At 44.8% G+C, this 18760-nt stretch overlaps 1 protein-coding gene across 1 annotated transcript; it reads right to left on the reverse strand.

Moving 5' to 3' along the window:
• Nucleotides 1–9344: 9344 nt before the first annotated feature.
• Nucleotides 9345–18394, reverse strand: LOC104637918 (mitogen-activated protein kinase 13). The gene is given in 14 exon segments (XM_075775575.1): nt 9345–9665; nt 10019–10195; nt 11924–11994; nt 12469–12556; nt 12772–12843; nt 13204–13230; nt 13233–13317; nt 14661–14708; nt 15150–15179; nt 15964–16125; nt 17122–17181; nt 17296–17390; nt 17553–17712; nt 18248–18394. Coding segments are annotated over 14 exon segments (1302 nt in total). The 3' UTR covers nt 9345–9585.
• Between the last annotated feature and the right edge of the window lie 366 nt (nt 18395–18760).

Here is an 18760-nt window from a genome sequence, read left to right on the forward strand (position 1 = left end):
CAGCGCCCCCGCCGCTCCCGGTGCTGTGTGGAGGCGAAGGGGGGGGAGCAGGGGACACACGTACAAGATGGTGGCGGTGGCGGCAGCGGCGTAGCCCGGCCGAGCGGCGAGGAAAGGCGGCAGCCAGCGGGCAGGCGGGGGAGGGGGCTGCCGCGCTTCGCTCCCCCCCGCGGGCAGGGACCGCCCGCCCTTCCCCGGTCCCTTCCCACCCCCGGGCCGAGCGGAGCGGGAGGCCCCCCGGGGGCTGCGGGGTGACGGGAGGGAGGGGGTGTCCCTCCGCGGTGGCCTCATGGCTGTTGGGGGGAGCCGCTGCCGCCCGCCCGCCCCCTCCGTGCCTGGCGAGGCGGAGAGGAACGGGGCGGGGGGGGGGGGGGGGCGGGCTGCGGCGTGTAGCCTCCCGGCCCGGCTTCTGGCTCCAGGCTAGCAGAGGGGTTTGTTCTCCCCTTCCTCGGGCTTGGGGGCTAGGGTACAGCTGGGGGTCCCTTCTTAGGAGGGAGCCCCCAGGCCACAGGAGATGGGCAACCTGGATTTTTTGGGGTCCCTTCACCATACACCCACTTTTTTTGAGGAGGCATGGTGCCCCCCAAATGCATGGAAACCTGCTTGGGAACATCACCCGGTGCTGGAGCGTGGCCCGGCTGCACCCCCGAGTCTGTGGCCTTGTCTCTACCATGGTTAGCCCAAACAAGCAACATCAAACAAACGATGGGAATAATAGGAGCCCGTATTTATTTTCTAGTCTAATACTTCAGGTCCAGATGGCCGCCTCAGGTGCAGAGGTGTGACGGGGTGGAAGGACAGAGAGGGGCTGAGAGGAACGAGCAAGGAAGAAGTTATGTTTGCAACTGAGATAAGTGGTGAGATGGGAGCTGCAGAGGCTCCTACAGTAATTTTTTATAGAGCGTACCACATACTTGGGCATATGTATGCTCCACCTCCCACTCAGATTGTGCAGAGTATTGCATAATATTACCATCTGAATGTATAGAATTAACCAAATTGTTCTCAAAGGAAAAAAATGAATGCTATTTTCCCTCGTTCACAGTCCAACTGTAGATCTTTTGTCTCTTAACGTATGTTAACCGTGGAATCTGAGAGCAGCCAGTCTAGGACAAGGCTGGTTGGACCTAAGGTTGAAGCCTTAAGAGCACGAGAAAATGTTACTTAATAGCGAATACTTACATGTCAACCTCTAGGTATGCCTTTCTGTGTATACTTTTTAAAGAATCTCCTGTTAACATCAGAACTCAAATAATAATGTATTCTGTTCTTGTCCTGTATGAAAATAACCTGTCAAAGATTTAGAAGTAAAGTCCCAATACTCTCACTGATTTACATAGGATCTCACCTAACCCCAGAAGAACAGCTATGCAACAGCACGATCCTATCCACAAAGGATAAAAAAAATATAGGGGTTTCTGCTTCTGTGTTGGGAAGACAGTTAAACAGTAAATAATTTCAGTAACTGATGAGCAACTTCACTATCTAATTTTCCTTCCTTATGTGAGAACTTAATTTTGATTTTAACTGGGTTTTACTTGTGGGATTTTTTTTCTAGCATTTTTGGCAGTTTGTTTTTATTTCTTTAAAATATGACCAACTTTTGCAAAATCTTTCATTTTGACCTCAGTTTTGAAACTCTGTACTCTTAGATTTGCACTGGAATGGCTTACTATAATCACGTTAGGTTCCAGTCTTGCAAAGATATACGTATATGCTTAACAAGCATGTGAATAGCCCTGTTAAGTTCAGTAGGATGTCTCGTGCACAAAGCCATGTACAGACATCTCCAAAGATCGGGCACCACACATTAGAACATCAAAACAAGCTATCTGCCACTTAATTTTAAAATGGAGCCATGGAACTAATGTGTTATTTGAAAAAACATTCTGAACTTATCGCAAATCCCAGAGGCACAACTTAATTCAATTTCTTTGCTCTCCTAGTTTTTCAAGGGTGCAAGTTCAAAACCAGCCATGTTGCTTCAAATGAAAGCGGCAGCCAATCATATTTTAATTTCCTTCATCTTTATTCAAGTATATAAAACATGAAAAAGGAGAGAAAATTATCCTTTGAATTGAGAACTGACCTTTTTTGTTTGTTGATTCATTAAGCCTCAAAAATTACTCATTACAGTCATGTTTGTGCTTCAGCTGTTTGTTCTGTGGCCATTTTCTTCAGAATCATTGAAATTAATGCAATTGCTAAAAAGGTTAAAAGCCTGAGATCTCAAAGTGATTCACCTCAGCTGCTATTTATTTCAGCTGGGTTTGCAAGTGCTCAGCTGCACTTTCTAAGACCCTAGTTTTGTGGGGAGTATATGTGTACTTATATATGTTATATAAATAAACTTCAGAGAGATGACACAAGCATCCAGCACTATCTCCTCAGTGGTGGTCTTTTTATTTTTATTCTTAACATGCAAATCACAGTTTTAAAACCCTTTTTCAGGTAAAGTGTTCTGAAATTATGGTTGATGGTAGAAGAATTATTTTTTTTTGCCAACCAAACTCAGCTAAAAGGAGTTAACTCACTCCCATTGAACAGAAAATCAATGAGGGTTGAAGATATATACTAACCTTTCAGTATTATTTAATAGAGCGCAATCCAACAAAAAGAACAGGAGTTATCAATCAGCCAAAGTGCTGACTGAATTGGTTGTGAAGCAGCACTTTGGCTGAACATCGCATTAAAAGCTGTATAAACCCACGTGCTCAAAAAATGGCCTTGTAGTGAGAAATCAGGTAAAACATCCCATAAACCATATTCACCTGGAAACTCTGACATTTTCACAGTGTGGTAACAGTGACAGCCTTGAATGTAACTGCAATTAGTGCAGAGAGTGGGAAAAATTAATTAGTACTGGCTATTTTGGTCTTGAGTCAATCTTACTCTTTCATGTCTTGTTTCTTTTAGAGGGGGAAAGAAAACCACATTACCAGCCCATGCTCCACTGACCCATGCTATGGGAAATGGCAGAGGATCAGGAATGCTTTCCCTGGTTGCTCAGACATGGAAATATGAAAAGGTATTACTGTCCTTCATACAGTTATCTCACTAGAGTTCTCAGATGTGTTTATTATTCACTATGTTTTTCTTCTCTTCCATTATCACATACTTAAAGCCTGAAAATTATTTGTTTAGTCTGCGTATGGTTTTCTAAGAGGCTGTGAATATTTTCAAAGCTCTGCACTGAAAGATTTCTAGGTGGTGTCCAAAACGTGGCAAGTATTGTGTCTCTTAAAAAGTCCTGATAATTTTGTAATGACTCTTAAGAAAAAAAAAAAATTAAAAAAAATCATTGCTTCATCTGCTTTTTCTTTCCCACTTACATCTGGAAATATCTAATAAATACGTCCCATACAGTTGCAACTTCACAACCTAATTAGCTATTAAAAAAAAGGTACAGGGAAAGATTGTTTACGATGAGGGCTTCCCTTTCCAAATAAAAAAAATAATAAAAAAAAAGCTTAGATAATAAACTCAGAAACAAATGCAGGAATAACAAGTAAATAGTATTTCAAGATGATTGTCTGTATGTTATGTAAGGTAGGCACAAAGAAATTGTATTCCTATAATTTTTTTCATATATCCTTAATATAAACAGCAAATATTCTGACTGGCCTAATTTATGGAATTTGGGGTTTTCACTTAAATGGAGTGATTTTTATCACTCAATTTTGTATTTTTAAGTATGCAAACTAAGCAAGGGGAAAAAAAACTCTTGGGAAAAGAACATACATCAATTATGTGTCATGTGGGCCATCCAACAGGCACGCCTGCGCCTTGGCTAAGGTCAGTTCTTTGACTAGCAGTGTCTGTCAGGGTCATGCACACCACACCCCCCTTTCTTGTGCTGATTTTGAAGTATTTTAAACCTTGTCCTGAGTCACCGGCTCCATCGAGTAGATGTTTTTCTGTCTCCTTTCATGAAATGCAAATGTGATCTTTATTTTCCCCTTCAAGTAGCTCATTCCTCATTGAAACATGTCTTCAGATGCCATACAAGCACTGGGACGCTGGGTCTTTACAGATACTGTCTTTCCACTACCAACCTGCTACATTTCCTGGTTGGTACATACCACAAGAACCAGATCTGTGCATACCTCCAGGGTTCCTGGGCTTGCAGAGCACCAGCTCCCCACCCGCGTTTGTCAGAATATTGGGAATTGCAGCAGAAACAGTGTTTGGCTCTTGGACAGTGTGCTGTATCTGTATGGGGTCGGTGGGTGAATGAATGAGAGCAGAGCATGGAGCCAACATACCAGCTGTTGAGATTGCTCTTGCAGTTTCAGAACATTCAGTGTAAGCTCACAAAAGAGAAAACCTACTCAGAAAGCTAGTGCCTGAAACAGAAAATACTTTCTGGAAGTATATTCAGCAGAAAGATTGATACTGAAGAGTCTTTACGTGCTATCCCTGAAATAAGGGGGACTAATTCGCTCTCACTGACAGCAGAACCTGTGTACTCTGTTGTGTTCATGCTTGTTCTTCTCACACCCATTTGTATCTGAAGTCCCCAGTGCCTCTTCCATGCTCATCCTCTGGTCAGGCACAATTCCCGAAGGACAGCTCAGGTTATTCCCTAAAGCTATGGAGGCCCCTCTTCAACTACCAGGAGGTTGCTCCATACATTACTTTATCATGAAGATGTTTCCTCCTGTGGTCATCATTACAGAGACCCAAACTCCAATCCTTTCCAGCTCTGCCTATCCCCTTTTGAAGGGAGATTAAGATTAAGAAATCACACCCTAAATTCCCATTTCAAGTGGTTTATGAGTTCTGTCTGAACAGGTTCTTCACCTTAACAGATGACTTTTTGAAAGCAAGCTCTATACTCCGGAAACCTCCATAGATTTACTCAATTTTTCTCTACAATGTTGAGCTTTTAAGACTCTTCTCTGCCTATGTTCATAGCTACATATAGTGAGGAGGCCAGTCTGCCTTACCCTTGTCCTGAGACATCTCCCTGTGCGTTTGCACACACTCACCTGGATGATGACCCTCCGCTGCTAACCACCAAACCTCATTTTACGAGCATAGACATCTTTAAACATCTGCAGTGCTCCAAGGCATTTATGGCAGCTGCAGAGTGCTCCCCTCTGACCTCTGTTAAAGATTACGTAGTGGACATGGCAGCCAAGTCATATGCCAGGTTCAAAAGGACAGTATTTCAACTGCTGTTTGACCGATGCAGCTGGAACTTCTCCCTTCCACCGTTCAAGGTTGTCTCACACTTGGGAAGAGGAAAGGATGGTCCCTTACTCTCATCAAGCTAGGATTCTTCAAGACAGAGTCAGCAGGACACCATTGCATGTCCTCCAGCTCCACTTTTTGCGGTACTTTGTAACAAACCCGTTGAATTTCAAGGGAATCGAGGGAACATCCCAACGGTTCTGTGCTCACTGTCCTTACTAAGAGTGGAGTGAGGCAAAGGGCTTGTAAATGGCCCAGAGAGATACAAGCCAAGAGAAAAGGCATCTCATCAGCGTGGAGCATCTGTGCAGTTACAGCAGGATAACATCAACACCGTCATATCAAAAAGCTACAGCTGCTGTAGGGCTATCCCGAGTACAGCATGGCATGAGCTGCAACAGAGAGACAGCCAAGAAACACAACCTCACCTTGTCTGGTGGAAACGAGAGCTCAGAAAATTCTGGTAATGTTGCAGTTTTCCCTTATTTGAGGTCGTACAGCAAAACCGGATTTTACTGAAGGCAAAGAAGAAAATTAGAGAGTACTGAAAGTATGTCCTGGCTAAAACAAACCAAAATGACTCAGCATCTACACAAGGGGTGGAGAGTTGAGAAATACTGCATATATTACTGAGTTCATACACTTTCTCAACAAATACTTTTCTATAGCCCGGGGGACTGCGTGCTCTGAGCACGGAGAAGACACTTGGCCATTGGCACATGTCCCTTGGGGTGGACTTTGGAATGACCAGCTGTACCTGACCGACTGTAATCAGTCAGGGAAGAAGTTGCCAACTAGGAAGATATTTATGCTGCAGTCCAAAGGTGTTATCACAACTAACAGTCATACCATCTAGTGACTGTATGAATAAGCTGTTGATCTGCAGATACACCACATCCAGCACAGGCTGAAGAACTTTCTGAAGATCTTGAGTAAATATTCAGCCTAGCTTGTACTTCACAGACTGTGCTATTAATAATTTCCTCAGTAGCTTTAAGCTAGTTCAGATAGGCTTGCGTGAGCCACAGTCACACCTCGGGATCATAGGGGGATCTGCGCGTTGCCTCCAATGTACAGGAAAGGATTTGGGATGGGATTGCAATAATTTAGAGATATTTGCAGGTTTTGCTGTCAACTGCAGGCAGAATACATTGGCAGGAGATCTTAAGAGTTGGACAGCTCTTCAGCAACCAAGCACCTGCAATCTTAGGGGAAAACTGTAGATCCCAAACAGATCTATATTCACGTACATACTTTTTACGTCGTTTTACATCTGACAAGCCTGTGTTACTGCTGGTGAGCCTCATACTTGCTAGCTTCTCAGAACACCTCTACAACAGGGACCGACTGCCTCAGTCTGAGTTTCTGCACAGACTGTCAGACCACAGAAGATGCTGAACCCAAGTTAATTGCAGCTGCATTACTGTTCAGGCCTTTCTCTGCGCTAACATTAATATGTAGGGACGTGTAACCTATCCAGAGGTTTATCAGAGTCCATTCAAGAAAACTAACAATTTCCATCCATCAGCAAAGCTGCAGGTAGATGCTTGATTAGAGAATCACCCTTTATAGATGGCTGGGCACTTGTATCCTGCTCAGCATATAACCAGCAGAAAATTATTTCTTTTTTTTTTTATAAGTACCTCTATAAATTTTGGGTTAGCAATTAGCATTTCCAGGACTTTGATTATTAATCAACGTAGTGTTTAAGGGAATACATGGCAGGTTGGGGGGCGTCCTAATACATATTTAAAGATTTTTTTTTTTGTAGAAGTGAAGCATACTCATTCATATTTTGAGCAGGAAGAAATAAAAGCCTGTCAGAGGAAAAAAATAATCTATTCTGGAGCACTGCAGAGAGGGGATAAATAGCCCCCAAAGATCCCATTGTACTTAGGAAACTCTAGCAATTAACTGTTCAGTATATAGACAATGAGAACTTCCAAGCATAGAGGCGGAAGGGAAAAATTCTGAAAAAAATACTGTCCAGTCTCCTGGATGTCACCTCAGATACCAGTGGTCAAGACCCAGCAGTTACATCTTTAGAATAAGCCACACAAGTGCATATGGGATGTATTTCTAAAGGACTAATGAGATGTACTGTCTACAAGATCATCAAGATGAATTACAGAGTGAGCCAGGAGTTTACATAACAAACGTATCAGACTTTGAAACTACCTCGGAGTCCCCTTACTCTCCAAAACCCTGCTCTTCCACACCAGCTGTCCTGAGGTGTCCCACCCTGGGGATAAGTTACACTTGCTTTACTCTGACCACAAGCATTTAGATGCTCAGGTGAGACCCAAACTCACCAAGGCAAGAACCTGCAGACACAGCTGTAATAACACTGCAGTCACTTTCAGATCCCATTCGCTTATTTTGTTCGTGTAAATATTTTTCATCTCTCCTCTGTTCTAATGGTAATAACATTTATAGCAAACACCCATGGACTTGAGCAGTGGCTTGGGACATACTGACGCATACGCATCAAAAAAATGCCAGGCTTTAGATGACATCAGTGTACCTCCAGTACATCAAATTACTTTAACAATCAAAACATACTTTTAAATTTGAATGACTTTTAGTGTATTGTAGAACCAAAAGATGGAACAAACTTTCCCTGGAGGGAGGATCCAGATGACTGGCTGGTTGGTCTGGGTTCATCAACCAACCTCCCTCTGTTTATGTATCACACTCTTTTTATCATGATGCTGTCTGATCGCCTTTCCAAAGCAATTAAATGCAGGCAAGTTGAATAAGCATTTCCTCACATCATCCTACAGTTTTTCTTGTCCATATGCAAGAGCAAAAAAAAAAAAGAGATTATTGTGTTCGTTTTCATCTCATATAGAACTCCATACCTACTAAAGAAACCGTGTTAGAGCAGAGCTGGATGCAGCTGGCTGGGGACATGTGCTCTCCCCAGGTGAGTGCCAGCAGCACTGCACAGTCCCACCTTGGTCATGCACCAAGAGAAGGTAATTTCTGGTAGCTACTAAGAATTACCAAATAAGTGAATGAATTAAAATTGGCATAGGCCAATAAATGGAAAACCTCAATGAAAGTCCAGTAAAGGGAATCTGTGAAGCTCTTATTCACAAGGGTGTTTTCTAGCCTGTAGTGGGTTTCATGAGATATTCTATTTAATAAGATCATCTTAGATGAATTTATAATGATGCTGACTGAAGGAGCTAATCTGATACCAAGAAACTAAGATATCTGAACTTATTTTCTGTGCTGAGTTGAATTACTGTGCCCCTCTTTCTGCTACTGCTAGATTGTTCATGCTACATATTTTTATGCTTTTTTCCCCCTCAATACATGAAATTTTTGTTAGTTATTTTGAGAGCTGAGCCTCAGGACTGACAATTGACTATTTTCCAAAAGATCAGTTTAAATGTCTCTCCATATTGAGGAATGAGCAGCTGTTAAAGAGAACTGAAGCAGAGGATCCCTGGTTTTAACTCATCCTGTGGGGCAGAAGGAATGTAAGGGCTGTGCAAAGTGACTCCAGGGGGAGGGTGCTTAGCAAGAGATAAGGGTGAAGAGAGAACTAACGGTTGGGGAAACCAGGCTGAAGAGAAAGATGGGGCAGCAGGACTGTTAATGATAACCCAGCTCCTTGGTATACCCGGTCTATCAATGTGGGAAAGTGGCCTGGAATTCCCAGGATGTGTTTGCAGTTAGCAATGAGGAGACAGCACTGATCAAAACCCAGGGAATGAAATAAGCAGAGAGAAAAAAAAAAAAAAAAAAAAGAGGAGACATCGGCTATTTGGAGGGGAAGCACCCCGGCAGGGAGTTGTGCATATAGCAGGAGTTTGGAGCTGCTCTGAACACAGATCCCATGATCGACTGGATTCCCATGGAGTTCCTGGAGCTGACACTGTCCCAGCAACCTTGCTGTACTGAATGCTGTTTGACTGCTCAGGGGAAGGAGACGCACTCAGAGTTAGATTGGATGAGGTCTCGTTATGCTGAATTTCACTATTTCTGATTATTTTGCTTGGGACTCACTTCCTGGACAGTTTTACCTTTTTCTTTACCTTATCCATAATTAATGTACTAAAACCTGTGCTTGGAAAGACTAATGAGAAGGGAGCAACGAAACCCCTGCTCTCTGAAGTGGAGAAATATGAAAAAAAAGATAAATAAACACCAGGTAAAATTCTCCCACTTAAAGTTTCAATGAGAATATATTTATCTTTTGTGTTGAAAACTGTTTGGGGTGCTTCCCCCTTTAATAGAGCAAAGTCCAACGCCCACAATCCTTGTGTTTGCACACAGAGAAGTCCTACAGGCCAAACGATGGCCACCAGCAAGGCAGCAAGGAGTACATCCCATCAGTCATCCAGGAGAATTAAATCCCAGCCACAGCCATGCCGGTCACTATAATGACATCCCGTTGTGCTTCTTTGAGTCCTTCCATGCAATGTGACTGAAGGACAAGATCTCCTTGTAAATATGCTCTGGAAAAGCAGAACAAAATAATCATGACTATCATTAGCATGTGTGATTTTAGAGGACAGAAACAAAAGTTTGACTGTTATACATGCAGAGAGGAGGTATTCAGTGGAGAGGATATGGCAGGTAGAAGCTGGGAGGAAGAGATGGAAAGCAGAGAGGCAAAAAAAGAGTCTGCCTGGAGAGGTGGAGGGATCTTTGCTGAATGCATAAAAGCAAGAGCAAGGCAAGGGAGATGTGCAGAGTCATCAAGGCACCAGCAGGCAATTGCAGCCTTACTCAGCATGTGCACTGGAAAGAGCGAGAGGCAGGAAAGTCCCATGCTAGACAGGAACTTCAAAGAAGATAAACTCCTTACTTCTCTACTCATTTATTGAATGCTTTTCATGTTCTAAAGAATCATCATAGGACTGTTGCACTTCTGTCTCCTCCTCAACATCTTGGAACTGGCCGAAATAGGGGTGAGCCAACACCTCCGTCGCTGTAAGGCACTTTTCCACATCCAGCTGCAACATCTTGTCAAGCAGATCTACTGCTGTAGAAGACAGGAACAGGGCTAAGCAAGGTGCAATGGAGAACCTGTGCATGAACCCTGCAAGTGATGGGACCAATGTTTCCCCAGTACTACATCTCCAGACCTGAAAATGAAAAGTGATTCCTCAACCTGGCCAAGGCAGCATGGAGCTCCCGTCAGTGGGGATACAAACCCTGCCCCACATCAGAGCTCTTGCTAACAGAACTGGAGGTGTAAATTGTGCAGAAATAACAAATTAGTCTTGAATAAGGCTTGCTGCACAGATGGGGCTGCAAGAAACTAAAGAGCAAGCTAGTAAGTTCAAGATATTTTTCAGTTTTAATCATTTGCTTTCACTCTGACCCTTGCAACTCAAAGTAGTCTTAACATGAGTAATCTATGTAGAAATCTATACATCCCTGCTAAAGAGGAAGGCAGGAAACTCAGATACCAACTAGCCTGTCAGCGCCGTTCCCCCTTGGTTTTAACATCTTAATGCTTTCTTCCTTTTGGCTTTTAGAAGAGTTTTGCTCGCTCTCACCTCTAACCTACTTGGGAAAAGAGCTCCTTGTAAGAGATCAGTTTTTACCCTGAAAATGGCACATCTCGCTGCCTGTTAAATATCAATAGATCCAGATGTTCAACAAACAGTTAGGATCTAAGCTGTACTCTAAAAAAAAATATTAAAAAAAATACTGGAGTGGACTGTGGGGCTCTCTTAGCACTTTATCAAAATCCACGATGCCTTAGATGTGGGGCTGGGAAATAATAATGAACAAAGAAGAGCTGGTTTGTTTATCTAAATGCTGCTGATCATAATGTCACCCGCTTGGCTACAAGCAACCACCTCTGGAAGCCAGTATCAGCCAAAATTCATCCTAACTCTCATACCAAGTGGTCCTGATACCTGCAACTGTCCTAATCCCGCAATTTGCATCCCACAACCTAGACATCCCGTTAGATCCAGCACCTGCTCTCTTCTGGCTTGTTGATACAAGAGTTGGGAGTTTATATCTTCCTTAAATATTGTATGTTATATTGTATGTTACAGGCTGCATCATTTTAAAATTAAAAAAAAAGGTAGTAAATGGCCAAGAACAGTAGAACATTGCCATTGCAATGCCAATAAAGAATAATTTTGCTTTTAATTCACACATACAACCTCTTAGCGAGTCCAGAGGAGGGCCACAAAGCTGATCAGAGGGCTGGAGCACCTCTCCTATGAGGACAGGCTGAGAGAACTGGGGTTGTTCAGCCTGGAGAAGAGAAGGCTCCGGGGAGATCTAATTGCAGCTTACCAGTACCTGAAGGGGCCTACAGGAAAGATGGTGAGGGACTGTTTATCAGGGAGTGTAGTGACAGGACAAGGGGGAATGGGTTCAAGCTGATGGAGGGTCGATTTAGATCAGATGTTAGAAAGAAATTCTTTACTGTTAGAGTGGTGAGGCCCTGGCACAGGTTGCCCAGAGAGGTTGTGGAGGCCCCATCCCTGGAAGTGTTTAAGACCAGGCTGGATGAGGCTTTGGGCAACCTGGGCTAGTGGAGGGTGTCCCTGCCTGCAGCAGGGGGGCTGGAACTACATGATCTTTGAGGTCCCTTCCAACCCAAACCATTCTATGATTCTATGATTAACCTACAAGGGAGAACGTAGCAAGAAATTACAAGAGGAGAAATAAGATTGGAGCTGTGATGGTCAGCCTGCCTCCTTTCCAGCTGCGAAAACTGATGAGAAACCCAGAGATGACTTACCCTGAGGACTGGGTTTGGGGAAAAGCACAGACAAATCCTTCTTGGGGATTTTAGGAAAGGACTTGATGTAACTCTTAGCCTGAAAGAGAAGAGAAAGCACCTTTACTGCATTTGGACAAGTGTGAGGGGGCTGTGAAACACAGCTCTGAGGTCTCACAGCTCAGATGAGCAAAGGCAAAAGAGAACAGCAAATCATCCCAGATGTCACATTTTAGTGACTAGTTTGCAAGAAACTATTTTTATCAATTGAGATACAGAAATATTCCTGTTTTAAGGGCCAAACTGGAGAACAGGGGAGGCTGGTGGTTTGCTGGGAGTCAGGCACCTCACCTGGGAGCCCCTGCATTCCACACCAGTTCCCAATGCAACGCCAAGTCCATCAGATGTCCCACTAGCAAAGAGAAACATCTTCCTTGCCGGGGGAAAAGACTGCTGCCACTCCTTTTCGCTGCTGTAGAAGCAGCACCTCTCCCATCTCAAACTCACAGCCAAGTTAACCTCTCCCCACTACCCCTCTGCCAGCGAGACCTGAATCCACAGTGAACTTACTTATCACTTTGTCCTCCACCTTCTCCACAACATCTTCTCCTGGATGCCCTGTTACTTTCAGGATCTGAGTCAGTTGATCTAGGTCTGGCAGGCTGTGTTAAAGATCACCCATGGTTTGTAAGGGTGACTTGGCCCCCTCCTGTCTTCTTTCACCAAAAAGACCTACCAGTCCCTGCAATTACCTCCTGGTAAACCAGGCTGACACCTCTTTTCCTCAGTATTCTCATTTATAAAAGCCCCTTCACACACACCAAGAATTATTACTCCCCCCAGGGAAAAGGTTCAACTTGAAAGGATACAGTCTTTTCATTTAAACAGCGTTTTCCTGGTCAGCATTTCTGCCATGATACAGCCAACAGACTGGATATCCACTGTCCACAGAGAAAAAAAGAAAGGGGAGAGGAAAGGACAGTAAAAAGGCAGCAAAGGCAGCAATGATTACTGGGGCTGTTCCCTGCTTTTTTCTTGCAGCAGGCACTGATTTAAATCTCACTCCCATTTTCCACCCTCCCCTGTTCTTTCTATGCTGCTAAAATTTCTGCTTTCATCGCTTCCCACAGGCACTGGCTTTGCGAGTCGTGCAACAGCTTTGGGACTCACTCTGCTCCAGCGGATGCTGATGATAAAGAAGAAAAACATCTGGAGGATTATGTGAGATTTGACCCAGGCATGACAGCAGGATCCCCAGGCTCGTCACCAGAGAGTCACAGCATTGAAGCAGCCCAGCTCACCTGTCTGGCTGTAATGCATCCAATTCGAATGACTTCTGGGGCTCTGTACCAGCACGTAACCACATAGTCGGTCATTTTAGCATCAGCGTGTCTGGCTAAGCCAAAACCCAAGATCTGCAGTTCACCGAACGAAGAGGGACAAGGGAGGGCAGGAAAGAAAAGAGAAATCCTACAGGCAAGTGAGAATCTACTTCTAAGAGGAAACGAAGTGGATCCAATCAGATAATAACAAAACTCCAACTACATCACAGCCACCCACAGAATGGTTCAAAGAACTAACAGGTTTGTCTTAATTCCACTGTGAGCTGCAAGCCGGGTGCAAAACCAGTTGTTGTGTGAAGACCCAGCAGAAAGGATCAGTGCTGGGTGCTACCTGGAAGGTCACTTCCTTTCTTGAAGCTTAAGTTTCAACTCTATGAGCCTTATTTAATGGAGTTCTTCTATAAGCTGGGTGAAGGCATGCTCCCAGGCCACCAGGACTCACCCTTTCCTGTAAAAACACCTTGCAGCTGACAGGAGATGGCCTCTGCCTCAAAACTGGAGATGAACATGGCTTGACTTAACCTTTATGAGGACAGGCTGAGAGAGTTGGGGTTGTTCAGCCTGGAAAAGAGAAGGCTCTGGGGAGATCTAATTGTGGCCTTCCAGTACCTAAAGGGGCTACAGGAAAGATGGAGAGGGACTGTTTATCAGGGAGTGTAGTGACAGGACAAGGGGGAATGGATTTAAACTGAAGGAGAGGAGATTGAGATGAGATCCGAGGAAGAAATTCTTCCCTGTGAGGGTGCTGAGGCCCTGGCACAGGTTGCCCAGAGAAGCTGTGGCTGCCCCTGGCTCCCTGGCAGTGTTCAAGGCCAGGTTGGATGGGGCTTTGGGCAACCTGGGCTAGTGGAGGGTGTCCCTGCCCATGGCAGGGGTGGGACTGGATGGGCTGGGAGGTCCCTTCCAACCCAAACCATTCTATGATTCTATGCTTTATGGCAACAGAACCATTCCCTGGAATATACATTACAGAAAATGTGTGCTAGACCACCACATCAGTGAGCTGCAAGCAAACTCTTCAGAGCAATACTGAAAATAACTTTGTCTGGAATCACAACCATCATGTCAATGAGAACCAAAGAGTAACTGTGGTTGAATCCATTTATCCTTCGGGGATCGTTCACCTAATGCAAGTATTGCTCAGCAGTATTGACTTTATTTGGGAAGTCGTTACGAACTGCTGTGCCGCAGGAATTACAGCAACAGGATGTTCATTCCAAGTCTTGGGCCCTGATTCAGCAAGTCACATCAGCAGGTGAGTACTTCCCACTGCCTGCAACCACGGGGTAATGAAACACCTCGAACTGACTCTCAGAAGACAAGAGGAAACATGACAGTGCCGGATTCCTGCTGGCAGAGCAGTTCCTCCACCATCTGATACACTACATGCTACAAAGGGGTGCTCTTCCACCGACCTTTAGCTGACAGTCTTCGTTCAGAGCCAGGTTGCCTAGCTTCAGGTCCTGCAACAGATAAGAGCAGAATAATAAGGATGTTTTGATTTGCAACACATCAACACAAGCCTCAGCTGAACCTCTGCTCATCTTCGATGGGGTCCCATAACATCCCAAGTCCAGTATCGATACAGTAAAGGCAGCACGCCTGCTATACTCTACAGCTTTATATTACTACTTTATTTTTTCTGAAACCGCTTTCATTCAAAAAGCATCATAAAATGCTTCTCGGCTCATCAGAAGACACAGCATTTCCTCAAAACACTGCACAAACGAACAAATCCAAACACATATAGGGTGTAGGAGAGAACAAAGGGAGGATGCCAGAGAGACCTTAGAGCAGACAAGGCTATTAGTGAAACCATATTTAGGAAATTTTTAACTTTACAACTGAGCCGTGTTTCTCCTAAACAGACAAAAATCAGGAGTAACAATGCACGTGAACTTAACCCTGTGGATGATTCCAGCTGAATGAATATACTGCAATAAAAAGAGGAGCCACAATGTGATCACCAGCAGACAAGACTTTCTGTTCTCCAGCAGAGAAATGAGAGCTACAAACAAGAACTTGCTGAGAACACAGCTCTGCAGCCTGCTGCAGGTCCTCAGGGCAGCAGTTTGAAAAGGAATCTCTGCACTGAATTTCTGACAGTAGTTGTAATTATATTGTCAGTCTAAAGAAGAGGCATAGAGCAGAAGAGGAGATAGGGAGCAATAGTTCCTTACAGTGAGTAAATGAATAGCTTAGAACTATCAAAGGCATCAGGATTACTGGTAGGAACATGGTCAGTAGATGACATGAAAACTTTGTTGGTTTGGGTGTTAAACTATGTGAAAAAAATCTCATAATTAAACCACAAAATTGGAAATCAGAGTCGAGTTGCAAAAAATGACTACGTGGCTTTTATCACACCAGTTAAATCACCTGTGTGTTCTTCTCCCCTTTATTTAAACACAAGGTAACAGTGATCTGGGGAAAGGTGTTATTAAGGTGAACTCATTAATGCATGTAAGCTGCTGCCGTGGCTCCCGATGAGGGATATTACAGAGGGCAGCATTAAGACATTGTCTCTGCATCTCAGGGTTTGCAATGATTGCTTTCTGCTCTCTCCAAGCCAGTTAAAGCAGCATATTCTTCCCTTATTCTCGGGGGATGCCATAAACCCCCCAAATCTCCCTATATGGTGTTGGAAGGGGGTGTCAACCCAGAGGTGACATGTAGAGGAGATGCAGGGAGTCACTAAACTCCTACAGACCCACCTACAGACCCTTTCAGCATTTGGTAGACCAGGTACCAGAGCTTTTCATCACTGAATTCGTGTCCCATGATCTTTTGTAAATCTGTCCAAATGTATGGCGTCACTGGGTAGCTAAAAGGCAGTAAGACAAGGCCCTGAGTATAGAAGAAAAGCCAGAGGGAACCAGGCTAGCCTTCCTCTCACTTGGTTTTTCCCTGTGGCTGTGTACCTCACCGTAACTAAGACTAACTGTTGTGACAGCGTTCCTAGCGCAGCCTGCAGTGATGCTGGGATTTCATCCTGCCCTTTCTCCTCCCCTCCAATCAGGTATCTGACATCAAGTAAGAACAGGAATCTGCCAAACTTTAACGATCCTGAATTAGTTTACTGTAGACCTCAAGTGATGTTCAATTCCAGATATTCTTACACCATCTGGGAGCTGAAACATCTTGCGCAGCTTTAGAGAGTCTTGCAAAACTGCTGCGTTGGCTCCTAAATTTATCTTTGTAATCTTCTCCAGCCCTGCCTCGGAAGACAACATCTAGCTTCCTTCAGTCTTTGGCCTGCCTGCTGAGACTGCTAATTAGTTGACAATCTTCCAGCAGGAACTGCTCGGAGAACCTTCAAACACTTTTCCTGCAGGCTGCTAAATACTGAGCCAGCAGCCAACAGCCCAAACCCAAGTGCATGCTGCTTGTGCCCAAGGATGGGGAAGGGAAAATGACTCTTCCAATCTGACCATCAACACTGAGGGAAATGCCAAAAAACCCACAAATCCCAGCCAGAATCAAGATGACAAGAAAGCCAGATCTTTAAAATTCTCAGTTTAATTACCCTAGGGCCTGATGATCAATACTCTCCCATTCTGACTGCAGCCTCTTAGCTCAGCAGCCACAGGCAGTGCGTTAGCATGGATCATGCTATATGTGCTACACCATGGAATGTAATGCCTCTGTTACATACGATGGTCTATACATACCGTGTGGCATGGGATCTGTTTATGTATTCTGGATGTTTTGGCCATGGAACTGACTTGTGCTTTTGATTCTCCTTGTTATTTGGGGATGTCTGACATTAGTCTGGCCCCTTTTCAACTCTGTTGGACTGCACCTCGTCCTGACCTGTTATCCTGCTGCTAAGTCCCAGGTGTCCAGGGCAGCAGCTGAATGCAAACTCCAAACTTAAAAATCCTGGAATCCGTGGTGGGAGGCGGCAGAGGTGAAGACATCAAGCAGCTCGATGATCTGATGGAGGAGAGAAGTCCAAACTTAAACCTGGAAAGCATCTGCTGTGCACGTGGGACTCAGGTAGCAGCTCTCCGTTAGCACACGCATGTGGGCGAGCACCAAGAACTTCACCTGAGGAATCCGAGGACTCCTCACTATGCTGCCCAGCTGCTTTTCCTCTAATACACAGGAGCACCCATTACACATCTGCTTCAGCCTGGTGCGAACTGGACACAGCAGACAGGTAGCAGTTAATCCTTGAGACCACCTGCCCGTACCAAACATCAGGACCTCTCAATTGAAATGAAGGTGATGCTGCCAGGAAGGACTTGCTCCCAGGTGGCAAGAAAATCCCCCTTGTTTCAGCAGGAACAGAGAGAAATGAGTACTTATGTTCTTGTGTTGCGTGTGCTTCAACAGCATCAGCTCTCTGTACACTCTCTTGGCAAAGATCTCTGACTGGAATGGGCGGCACAGCTTCTTGATAGCCACTTTCTCCCCTGTCTTCTTGTCTATGGCTGAACCATAGTGGACAAATAAAAACCGGTTCTAAACATGGGCAGTGTTATTTAACCAATTTTGCAATACCAAAGGTCTTCTCCTAGAGAAGAGCTAACGCTCGCAAAGAAGGGCCCTTTGATCCTTCCCAGTGGAGCTCTGCACACAGAGCCTGTTTATTCCCCTTAACCTGCAGAAACGAGCTGGAGCTAACAGAGCCGTAAGAAGAGGGAAACACAAATGGTTAAAGGTCAGGATTAGTTCTAACTTTGCCTCCTCCTTCCCTAACACATGGAGATAAGGGAATAAAGCAATTTCTGCTTTGCCATCTGCCAGGAGGTTTTGTCTTTTAAGGTATGTCAGCCGCCTTCGCTGTATTCTGGACCAAAGACAGTGGATGTCATGCCCTGAAAATACAGGCTGGTGGAATTAATTCTCCTGTATGCGGGGTCTTTGATGCTGTACGTATGCTGCTGTGTAAAAGCAGGTCCAGCTGAACAAGAGATTCTTTTATAAAGCTAATGAAAACATGGTACAAGAGCCGTCACTGGAGACCTGATGTGTTATTCCCTGTGGTCACATTTACTGTTTGCAGCTGGATAGGGCGATCCCGTGACACCTTCTCTGCTTTTGGAGGCTCTTTGATCAGGCCCCAGGTTTCACCAAAGAAGAAGTGGGGAGGGAGCTCCTCAGGCAGAGGTAGCTGTAGTTTGGGAGTCTCAGTGCACCCCATCACACATTGGTGCCTCAGCCCTTCCTTGGCGCATCCAAGAGGCAAACAGATGAAGAAAGGGTTTTCCCTGCCAAATCTTGCTGTGGGTTTCCAGAGTGGTTCCCTCAGCAGCCCTTTCACAGCCCCACTAACATTGAGGCTGCAGGCTCACCTAGCCACCTAAACAGTCACCTAACAGCACCTTACATCTCTCTCACCGCCTACCAGCATCCAGCCTCCAAACTGAAAACATCCAGCCCTGCTCGCAGGCCAAAGGTGCCAGCCCCAAAAGGGGGGCCTGGCCTCAAACCTCCCTCAGCGGCCCTCGCACAGCCCAACTCACATTGCGGCTGCCGGCTCGCCTAGCTGCCGAAACAGTCCTCACAG

This window comes from Balearica regulorum, chromosome 25 (genome assembly GCF_011004875.1).
Source record: "Balearica regulorum gibbericeps isolate bBalReg1 chromosome 25, bBalReg1.pri, whole genome shotgun sequence".
Taxonomy (NCBI): domain Eukaryota; kingdom Metazoa; phylum Chordata; class Aves; order Gruiformes; family Gruidae; genus Balearica; species Balearica regulorum.